Below are 12,407 nucleotides of genomic sequence, written 5' to 3' on the forward strand. Positions count from 1 at the left end.
GATTTTGCATCTTTTGTTTAGATAGTTTCACATGTTGAGAATATTCTATTTGTAGCATTAGTATTTTCGGAATCGTTTATAAATAGCCTATAATAGAATATGCATAATTCATGAATCGTGACGTAGGGCGGTCTACGGGATCCCTTCTTCCGATATAAAACAAGGAATAATAAACCCTTTTTATAAAAGATGGATTGGATCGGGGTTCTGTGTACTCACATTATTTGTACAACTCTCCTTACTCTTGGGAATTTTTGGATTTTCCGTGACCTAAATGGTTCGAGAAAATTATTATTTTTATATATAGTATACTGAGTAATAAGCGGAAAAAATGAAATTTTACAGTATAATAGTGCAACTTAACTTACTATTTTTAGTTTGTGTATGGTTTACAGGGACAACAATACACAAGTACCTGTTATTTTAACAATTGAATACGTTTACCTGTTCATATATTATATTCTTGCACAAGTAAATACAAACGTGTTCCTGAATATTTGAATTTTAATTTACATGGACAATCTATTATTAACTGACCAGTTAGTCTCAGTAACACGATACTATAAACGATACCGTCGTTATATTCTAAAGTTTCTGAAGCGTAAAGCAAATAAAGGAGGACTATTCAAAATCAAAACTGATGAGTTTAAAATGACAGTTAGAAAGGTAACAAAACGGTGAAAATAGGAGTTCATTGTACTTGTAAACATGGTGGAAACACTACATACAGAGGACTATGTTACTATTGCTATATATTTTGTGGTTGTCTTAGCAGTGGGGCTGTGGGTAAGTAACTTTAACTAGGATCATGGCATACTCTAATTTTTCATAAGTTTTATAGATGTAACTTAGATAAATCTAAGATCTAAATCCCAAGAGGAAGCCTGTCTTATTTTGGATACTTTCTATTCCTCTCAGCTTTGTAAATGAAACTAAATTTTGTAAACATCCTGCGTCCAAAGCGCTTTACGGGATTTTCCTTTAATAAGACCTCTCAAACCCAAACATTTGAAAGTCAGGGATGTATCAGTAATTGAATACGTTGCACGCTATATGACCAAAAAGGAACATACATTTAATAGCAAATTCATCCGAGATAAATTTTCCCCAAACAGGGATTACTAAATGTCTGTTCAATTCATTCATGCAGCGATGTTGTACATGAAGCTTTTACAATTCAAGTACATGCTTAGTGAAAACCTCAGATTATAAGTTTATATCAATGACAGATTTGTTTACCTCTTTGTATAACTGCGTACAAAATATTATACCTTTCTTAGTAATGCTATGCATCAATGTTAAAAAACTTCATACGCTCATATTGTTACCTTTATAAGATTTGATCGTAAACGTCGATTTTACCTTTGAGCAAACAAATAACAATAATGTTTTAGATTCGTGTAATACTAAACTTTCATGGATTAAAACATATTTTTCGTTTAATACATGCATTCTTTTTTGATTCAACGCCTAAATTGAAAATACGTCATACAATTAGAATTTATAATAGATATACAAAAATGTAGATATAAAACAGTTTGAACACGGTTTCACTTTGAGTCTTAATTCTTTTTTTCAATGGGAAATTCATATCAGCGGATAAAAGTAAAATAATAAAAATACCGAACTCCAAGGAAAATTAAAAACGGAAAGTCCTTTATCAAATGGCAAAATAAAAAAGCTCAAACACATCAAACGAATGGAAAACAACTGGTTTAAATTCAAGGTTTAAGAATTGTAAATGTATATCCAGATAGTTTGTTTAAAATCAGTACAAATTATAGCTTATATTATTATTCATAAATTTGACAGAATGCTATATCTTAAACTTTTCAGTCTACCTTTCGACCAAACAGAGGAAATGCAACTGGATATTTTTTGGCGGGAAAAACAATGCACTGGATACCCGTAAGTCGTAAATATTTATAGTAATACAGCGTCTTAATTTTACAAAAGCTGTCTTGAGTTAGTGTCATCCATTAACCTAGATTAGTTTTAATGTATGCGTTATCAGATTTCAACATAAAAACTCGAACAATAAAATAGGAAATATGTAAGGGAACCAAATGTTTCTTTAAATTAAAACAAAAGTCATTTCCTTTAACCACTTTCATTGTTGTTTCGCCTAACAGCGTCAAGCTGGAGTGGCACACTTTGATAACTTCTGTCGTTGTAGTATGTCCTGATAGCGTCCGGTGCGACACATATGGATAACTGCTGTCGTCTTGTGTGTCGTTGTCCACATCGTCCGTGTCACCATTAATTTGTTAATCTGCAACACCTTGACAACGACTCGACCGAATTCAACATAAAAAGATGTTCTCATTTGAAAAATAGGGCGTTTTATATATAAATATGATTCCGATAATGTCAGACCTCTTACGTTTATTGTTGGCCTGTTTACAATTTTATGTACTAGGGTAGTTTCAGTTCATCAGTAAACTACTACTACATATGTCGCTTATATATTGTAGGTTGGTGCATCAATCTATGCCAGTAACATAGGAGCACCAATGTTTATTGGTTTAGCTGGAACCGCTGCTGCTTCAGGATTGGCCGTTACTATTTATGAATGGCATGTTAGTTTACTATAAGTTGTCATATATTATATGAATGCTTATTGACTTTTTAATTTCGTATGTGTTATATTTTTCAATTACTTTTGGTGCTGATTTACACTGTTTTAGAAATAAATATAAAAAATAAGCAAGCTCATGACGTCAATTGTATTGTGTTTGGCTATAAATTATTGTGACGATAAGCGTCTTCTCAATCTTTGATTTTTAGTTTTTTCGTTTTAAAATCATGTAGTTTTTTTTATTGTTTCCTCATGTTTGGCTTGCTTCTGTTCTTTCACTATCGATAATTCTTACCATTAAAAATTTAAACTAAAATTATCAAAATAACACCGACACTGCACTTAATTGGTACAGTAAATGTTACTACTACCACTGAGTCAATACTTTTGCTGGTGGACTGTTAGTCCCTGAGGGTGTTACCAACCCAGTACTCCGGTATGAAAATACGGATATTGTTTTGTATTGACATTTGCTGCTAAAAAACTTAAAACAATTTTAAATAATGGGCTGTATCTCTATCATGCTGTGATTCCTTGTTCGGGTTTGGCTTGTTTCTGGAATAAAGTTTTGACTTTGAAAGATGGCCTCGAACATCACTATTGAGACATTTAAAATCGTCGAACTGCGCATCTGGTGCAGTAAAATTGGTACCGTTAATGTTATTCTCACATTTAGAAACGTAGTGAATATCTACCACCCACAAGAACACATTTTCATGTGTCATTTTTAAATTTGGATTGACATTTTATTTCTTCTCTATATCTTGACGTTTGTTGGGAATTTTTACAATGCAATGCAATACACATGCAAGAATATATAATAAGCAAAACATGACGACCCGAGAACCAATAAAATTAGTACTCTTGAATAGTTATGTTCCCTTACACAGATAATTTGCATTGCAGGATTTTAAGATAAGATTTGTTACCACGAAACCTTTGCTAAATAAATTATGATTTTCATTGCAGGCTGTGTTTTTTCTGATTGCCTTGGGATGGATATTTGTGCCTGTTTATATATCATGTGGGGTAAGATACGAAACAAGAATAAAACTATTGAACAAGCTGGGGAAACGTATTTATCGTATGACACAAGTCATTATTAAAGTATGCTATTAATTATATATGTACGTGTTCGGATACATTTAGTTCATTGTGATTATATACATACATAATATATCTTGTTAGGTAATCTTTCAATTAAACAGTTTATTATACAGCATACAAATGTGAATTTATTGACATGACAAGTTTACAAGTTAGTCGTAAGTGTAATAAAATCAACTTTATGTATTGGTCCCTTATTCATCAAAATAAAGAAATATTTTCACCTAATTTGTAAAAATAAAGAGAATAATACATATTAAACAGAACATACGAAGAAGATAAAGAAAAATCATTAAGAACTAAAAAAAAAAAAACAAAAAAAAGAGGACAAAGAAGTTCAGAAGTAAAAAAAGAAACGTTGATTCATGTGATAAAACGAAATATTATATTTTGGACATTTATGTGAGACATGTTTTGTATGTATGCATTTATTAACGTTTTCTAGACTCGAAACGATTTATATGTTGATACATTGTCAAGACACCTGGCCATTGTTGAAGACTTTATGTTGCCCTCTAATGTGTTTCGTTAATTGTGTTGTTGGGTTGCTGTCTCATTGACGTATACCAACATCGTCTTGAATTCGCAAATAAATAACTGTATACTCTAATCTCTGATTTCAGGCTTTTACTATGCCAGAGTATCTCAGAAAGAGGTTCGGCGGGAAAAGAATTCGAATGTACTCCTCATTCTTTGCACTCATTGGATACGTCCTATTTAATATAACGGTAACTCAATGCATTTATACGTGTTACATTTTCATAGGTGGTGTTCTTGAATTTGATAATAAAGATATATATTCTGTAAAATTGGTTGATGCATTTGTGCTTAACATACAGTGACAAATATTATATATTGATCGATATAGCATAATGATGTAAATTAAATATAATTATCCTGCTCTATACTAGATAAACACTTTTATTCATTAAATATGCTAGGTAAAAGTAACAGCCTTCCCAGTGGAACTGTTTAATTTCAAGTGCTCCAATCTCTGTTTTTCTTCCTAAATACATCATGGTCATGAAAGAAGTATACATGCTATTTTAATTATTAGTCATTTAATTTACTCGACCGAAGATCAAAACCACGACATATCGCAGTTAAGGCGAAACCATAGAAGCAGGTATTTTTTTGGACAATTTTGAAATACATTTGAATACGCTATAAAGTTGTTTACACTAACTTTTAAACATGATTGAAAATGGGCATAGGACTTGTACTATAAAATCCACCTTGATAGTACCTTTGTGAAAAGTCAGAAGTTGTAATTATAATCATGTTCAGCTTTTCAGTCTGATTTTGAATAGTTCCCACTTAAGTGTATATAGTACTGTTCCAACATTTGTCAATTAATATTATATAATAGCAAAAAAATGATATGAGGTATCCATTCATGGCACAAAATCAGTTCAAGCACATAAAAATACGCAAAATACATAGGAACATTTCATCGGTGTTCTTCATCCTAATGCCACAGTGGAGCCTTCGACACGGAGAAGAACCTTTCCTCACTGCAAGTTAATGAAGGTCCCTAGCACCGGTTTGAGCGGAATTCTTTGCAAACTGACAATCACGCCACAAGTTTGAAATGAAGAACATAGCCATTGAATAATATCGATAAAATAAATCTGGTAAAGAAATCAAACATTGACCGTCATAATTTAGCCCGAACAATCAAAATAAGTATTTGTTTTTAAACTTTTTTAGATCGAAATTTATTCCGGTGCAATATTTCTCCAACACATACTTGATTGGAATATGTATTTGAGTGTTGTGGTTATCCTAGCCGTAACGGCTGTGTATACTGTAGTAGGTAAGAAATATACGATTGAAAAATAGGGAGAAGAAAGTAAAAGACAATCAAAATTTTAAGTCGAATAAAAACAGACAAGACCATAAGTATTTACAAATGTATAGCAATGAAATAGTTATGTTATGCTTGAATTAAAAAATTAAAAAACGATCCAAACAATATTCAGTGATCTTACTATGGTGTTAAAATGCTACACTTTACCAATGAATTTGTTCAAAGTTTGTTTGGATTGTATTTAAATTTGTATGCTTTTTAAACAACATTTAATTTACATTAACAATTAGGATGTGGTATCCCTTTTTTTAAGAATTCTACAAGTACAGCCAAACTTAAAAACCAAATCTATGTATCTATGAAAGAATTGAGTAAAAGTTTAATATATTTTTTTATTTTCATTTGTTATACAAAAAAATGTTAAAAATGTGTCTTTATATGATCTGCAAGGAGGTAATTATACACTTTTTTGTTTGTAGGAGGACTTGCATCTGTCATATATACAGACACACTACAGTCTGTTATATTGGTTGTGAGTGCAACAGTTCTGTTTATATTAAGTGAGTTATTGATAATGTTACAAGACCGGTTGTTTTGTCTTATCATTTATTAACTGTTAATAGGTCCTTGGAAAACTAACTATCACAATGAAATAATTCATGAGAAAGTATTTGACAGAAAACCACAATTTTGTTTCAGTGTATATGGAGACATCATTTTGTGTTTAGTGTTGAATTTAACGGTTTATCATAGTTTAGGAAGGCACAATGCAACAGGAAACAAAGAATACTGGTATGGTAAATAAACTGATTAAATCAAGTCCCTATGATCGAAACATTTTAAAAATGTTATTACATGTGATAAAATCAGAAATCTATTTTACATTTGCTCCAATACAAAAGAAAGTGTTGTTATGCAAAAAGCATACTTCTTTCTATTAGGTATGATAGAGGTAGGAGGTTGGAATGCTATGACAGAAAAGTATATGAACAGTGCTGCTAACTACACATTACTTAATCAGTCATTTTACTCTTGTGGTATGCCAAGGGAAGACGCTTTACACATCTTTAGAAGCCCAAAGACAGGCGATATACCGTGGACAGGTGCTCTGACAGGATTATCGTTCCTGGGATTGTATGTTTGGTGCCAGGACCAGGTATTTCTTCTTTGATAGGCAATATTTAGTATTAACATCAACTAGGTTCAAACTTAAATAATCAGGAATGCAGAAAGAAATTATGATTTAATATGTATCAGTATTCTGTTATGTATCAGTATTCTGTTAATTTCATTCATTCTTTCTTTTATAATGAATTCATTAGAGTATTACATTGAAAGTAAAGAATGTGCAAATATTTTGTAAATAGTTGAACCGATAAGAAGAAAATCCTCTATTAATTTTAATGCTTAAAGTTTGGAAATGTTGTGTAAGGCTTCATCGTCTGTTATAGTTGATAGTACAAAGGACATTGTCGGCAAAGAATATGGTTCATGCTAAAGCTGGTTCATTGTTTGGTGCCTTACTGAAGATTACAGGACTTCTTTTGTTTGTTGTTCCTGGAATGATTAGCAGAATATTATATCCAGGTAGAGAATTTATAGTAAATGTTATACAACTATTTTCCCCCTGATTCTTACTCCACTAATGTACATAATTCTTAGATGTATATAACTGAGAACCGTGAATATATATTATTGTTGTTTTGTTTTTAAAAAAATGTGTACCTTGAAACTTGTTCACATTTTTTTTCTTATTCGAATACTGAATAAATTCTGAATGAATTTTTAGTACCACACTCAATTCACATTTATTTTAGAAGTGATTCAGAAAATTATAGGATATTTTGAAAAAGTGAAGCATCTGTTCATTGCAACCCTATATTGTTTCCCTTTTTTTTAAATAAGCTTTTAATATGATAAGATCAAATATATGTAGATGTTAATACGTATACTGTTCTTCTGAAACCAAATTAACAATATATAATTTTCAATTTACGTGTTCTCTACAGATGAAATAGCCTGTGCAGATCCAAAAAAATGTGACGAGTTCTGTAACAATGAGGCAGGATGTAGTAACTTCGCTTATCCATTACTGGTACTGCGACTTTTACCGAGAGGTAAGTGACTCGGATAAATACCATGATGTTTAAAATGTTAAAATGATGAATCTATTATTCTATTTTATGATATGAAGCTTTTGTCCAGAATTAGTAAGTTTTAAACTAGACGAAAATCACTTTTCATATGCGAAGTCTCCATACAAACATGTCAATATTTCATCACCTCTAGCTCTTTGTAAACACTACTACAATACAATGTGCATGCTTTGTACAACATATGTCTTGTTATAAGTAGTAACTAGATTTGAAACAACGATAAAGGATGTTAGATTAAAAAGATTGTTAGCAGCTTCGTATTGATTAGCTTGATGTTATTTTTTAGGTTTGAAAGGACTAATGTTGGCCGCTCTATTAGCAGCTCTCATGAGTTCACTGACATCCATTTTAAACAGTGCAAGCGCAATAATGACAATGGACATATGGCGTCAGTTCCGGAAACAAGCTTCTCAAGCCGAGCTCATGATTGTAGGCAGGGTAACAGTTCTGATACTAGTTGGCATCAGTATAATCTGGTTACCTATCTTAGAAGCAGTAGAGGGAGGAATGTTCTGGTTTTACATGCAGGCTATCCGGTCATATTTGATACCACCTATGTGCGTTTTATTTCTTCTTGCATTTTTCTGGAAAAGACTAACGGAACAGGCAAGTATGATACATGTTTTGTATTTACATGGAAAGTAAACAGGTACTCGGGTGTAATAAGACAATCTCTAAACTTTGCCTTTGAACATTACCATATATTTAATCAGGTTTGTTTTCCAAACGTCGGTTTACATTTAAAAGCACCGCAAAGAGTAAATTCCAATGTGTTTGCATCCGTCGGGTGATTAACATTACACAAACGCAACTCTGTGATGTAAATTTAAACAAAAAAATTGTCACATCATCATCATCATGTAACCTCTGAACTCTTTGTTCATTGTTTTCCAGGGAGCATTTTGGGGTTTGATGTTAAGTTTAGTAGTTGGCATCGTGAGAATGGCGTTAGACTTCACCTATGTAGCGCCAGTGTGTGGTAGTGGAGAACCAGATAATAGACCAGCTATCGTCAAGGATATAGACTTTCTTCACTTTGCCGCCATCTTGGCTATATTTAGTTTCATTGCTATGTTTGTAATCAGCATGTTTACCAAACCAAGACCGGAAAGAAAAGTATGTTTATCTAGTATCATATTTTGCTTTGTAAGGTACATAAACGAGAACAAGAAAATAATATTTAATTAATGAATATAAAAAGCTGTTCTGGTAATTTAAAGAGGTAAACCGTTTAACACTTGTTTGTGCTTTTTTTGTCAGTAATCATCCCATCTCATCTTTTCATACGAATAAATAACAACATTTCGTTTAATAATTGAATCCGTCAATTTAGATATTGCATTTTGCATCAAGATATAATCAGCAAATGCATTTAACATAATGATGGATAACAAAGTAAGAAGATATCTAGGGGTAATCAAAAAATTAGAAGTCAAATACCGAAAACACTGATGTAGAGTCCAAAAATACCACATAGAAATCTACAGAATATGCAAAAGAAAAGAAAAAAACAAAACAAAAACAAAAAACAGACAAACAGTTGACAAATCACAATACTGAAAATAAAGATTGAGCGATACGAAACCCATCGCAACTGGGGGTACACTCAAAAGCCTAGGAATGTTAAGCAATTCCTACTTAACTAGTGAAAACCTGTCATGTACTCATGTTGTGATGGTTGATTATAGTAATAAACAAGGGAATAAGTACATGAACGGAACAGAATAAGATGTAATATGTACTATGCAATGTTTCAGTTAAGACGTGTTACATTTTGGACAAAAAATGACAAGGAAGAACCAGAACTATCGTCAGAGGACGACGAAGAAAACGAGAGAGAAAAAGAAAGGAAAAATAGAGAAAACGATGACGGTACCGAAAGTAAATTGATATTTCAATAGGCTTATTGAAGATATTTAGTAAATTTGTATTTCAGAAAAATAATACTTTTACTTATCTGTAGAGTATAAACAAATAAAAAGTCGTTTTTGGGACATCGTATAGCAATATTACTTTTGAATGCACAACACTTATTAAACTGATAATATGAATTAGTCATTGTGCGCTCAAAAGGTAAAGTAAAAAACACAATCCATGAAACAACAACAACTGCCGAAACGAGTCTTAATATTGAGCCTCATATCGTCAGCCTTAATCAAATCAACTACACAGGTCCCTGCATTGTAGTTACTGTATTGTCCACTTTAATTTAAATATCCCAATCCTTCATTAAAACGTTTCTTGCTTGATAAGATTTCGAAAGTTCAAAACATATGTCTATCATAAAACCAAGATACAAAGTAAATCCTGACGTAAGTACTGTAGTAAACATTGTCAGCCACACCGTCAATGGTTGTCATCGTTCATGTCATATCTTTTAAGGTTTTATTTGTCATTTGGAGAACTAAGTATTGATGACAATTTCTGTTTCTTTTTAATCTATGTACAACTTATTTTAAGACTGGGAACGATCTAGATCATGACATGTTGAATGGACACCTGTCTAAGAATGGGAACGATCTCGATAATGACCTGTTGAATGGATACCTGTCTATTCTTGATAAAATATCATGTTAACCTCTAGATATCGTTTGGTTATTTGTGTCGTATGACAGCTGTCTAATAGACTTGGAAAAAACATCTTCCTCTATTCATTATTGTCATAATTTTCTCAGAATAGTAATTAACAATTAAAACTAAATTATTTTTAAAAATTTAGTAGTATTCAATAGTATTACGTATTTATACAAACCCATATCATTACACAATTTTATCTCCACAGATGATGGCATGGGATGGAGACTTAGAAAAGCCTGCAAAGACTGGGTTTGTGGAACAGTTGAAGATTCTAAAAAATACCTGACTCATGAAGAACAGCTAAAATTGCGTCAAAAAATGACGTCACTAGAGGAGAAGCCACTTTATCGAAAATTATTAAACATAGCTGCAATATTAGTTGCGATATTTACTACATTTTTAATTGGATTTTTCTATTAGTTTTTTAGTTTTTTAAAAGTGATATAGTTAATGCACAATACAAATACTTATTTTTGGAAATAAAAATATCCGACCTGTATTTAACATTGTTCATATGTGTTATATTGGCGTTTCGAAAGAGTAAGTCTCTGTCTATTCATCTAAACTGTTTAACCTTCGTCACTTGAGTAACCTTGTTATGGAATCAAGGTAAATGTTATAATTTTAGTTAGAGGTTTATAACGATTTGTCATTATTATCAAAATAAACCGATTGTTAAGCAACACTTAAAACTTTCGCATGAAATCTACAGCTTATCAGAATGTCAAAAATATGGTTTACACAATAAATGGATACCTCCAAAATGTAGAAAATGCAAATGTGTCAAGCTGTATTGAGAATATACCTCGTGACCTACAAGATGAAACTTTTTTTTTTGTAAAGAGAACAAATTGCAACTTGCAAAAAAACACAGATTCTCAAATACAGAGTTATGTTGTCATGAAGTACACAATGTATGCCATGCACAAATGTTCATACGCTAGAAACTTATGGTATATATACTGATGTTAATGAGGTCAAATAACTATACAATAGCCAGTCTTTCTGCGATGCTATCATTGGCTTAACCAAAGTTTAGTTTTGAAAAAGAGAACCGATATTAAGCTTGCTGTCAAAAAATCTAGACATCATCTGATTGTAAGTTTGTCGTTTATCTAAGAGATAACTGTTTTGTATTTGAAGCTTTGCTGACGTCCATCGGTAGTTTTACTGTCGCAAATTAAGTTTACCTGGCGACGCGTAGCGGAAACAGGTAAACGGATATTTGCGACAGTAAAACTAACGATGGACGTCCGCAAAGCTTCAAATACAATACAGTTATCTCTTTTATAATGCAAAATAATCAAATCATTCAATTTTAGTCATTATTTCGGTGTAAAATGTTCATTAAACGAAAATTCCACGAAATGATATTATCTTCTTTCGCACCCATATCCAGAAATCAACGCCACTTTGCTTATTTGAATATTATACTAAAGAAATCGGATACGGGTCACGGAAATTATATTGAAATGATAGGGAATTTTGAAAAAAAGTGTCTGTTTTAACGTTAATTTAAGTGATAAACAGGTTGCGGGGACAGAAAATAAATATACACAACAATATACACCATTTAGACGAAACATAATGACTGTCGTTGCAAAAATCAAGGTTCCTGAGCTATCTTAAAAATCGAAGCGAGAGGCTTTTAACATTGCAGTATAAAATACAGGCTAAAATGGCTGAAATGTCAAATTTGCAAACTTCGTGTTGAAAATTGGCTAACAAGGTCATTACAAAAACAGGTTCGGCGGGGATGAAACTTGAAACTTGAATGTCCAAAGAATAAGCAAGTCCCAACCTTGTATGTGTAGTCGTTGAACTCTAGGTTCCCACGTAAAGTTAAAATGCCCCTATTTCAAGAAGAATAAACTCACGAAAACACGAAAAATTCACTAAATTCGCGTTCATTGTTTTGATTTTGACCGCCTGAAAACTTTACGGAAATATCAGAGTGATTATAAACAAGGACTCTGTGACGGGCAACTTATAATATCCGTGTTTTAAAGATTTTAATGATATCAAGCCAGTCCAGTTCAAACTAGTATCACGTGGTACAATTCTCATTTACATATTATGAATATTAATTAGCAAAAGTACTACTAATTTCTGGCTATGGCAAAAATAGATGACGTCATATGTATGTTTCCGGTGTCAAACGTAACACCGGGCGTGTAAT

General features: G+C 32.0%; 1 protein-coding gene across 2 annotated transcripts; it reads left to right on the forward strand.

The window, feature by feature from the left end:
• Positions 1–374: 374 nt before the first annotated feature.
• On the forward strand, positions 375–10,727 carry LOC127714868 (sodium/glucose cotransporter 4-like). Of its 2 annotated transcripts, none has more exons than XM_052220902.1 (14): positions 375–786; positions 1,837–1,908; positions 2,475–2,579; positions 3,548–3,607; positions 4,309–4,413; positions 5,396–5,501; positions 5,975–6,055; positions 6,437–6,651; positions 6,947–7,082; positions 7,505–7,612; positions 7,938–8,261; positions 8,550–8,767; positions 9,409–9,523; positions 10,434–10,727. In XM_052220902.1, the coding sequence occupies exons 1-14, from the start codon at positions 709–711 to the stop codon at positions 10,646–10,648; spliced, it is 1,938 nt and encodes a 645-aa protein (XP_052076862.1). In that variant the 5' UTR covers positions 375–708; the 3' UTR covers positions 10,649–10,727. The 2 variants fall into 2 exon arrangements, with proteins under 2 accessions (XP_052076862.1, XP_052076861.1); XM_052220901.1 differs by having other exon boundaries at positions 380–786; positions 9,409–9,532.
• Positions 10,728–12,407: the final 1,680 nt, after the last annotated feature.

Source organism: Mytilus californianus, unplaced genomic scaffold (assembly GCF_021869535.1).
Source record: "Mytilus californianus isolate M0D057914Y unplaced genomic scaffold, xbMytCali1.0.p SCAF_9, whole genome shotgun sequence".
NCBI lineage: Eukaryota > Metazoa > Mollusca > Bivalvia > Mytilida > Mytilidae > Mytilus > Mytilus californianus.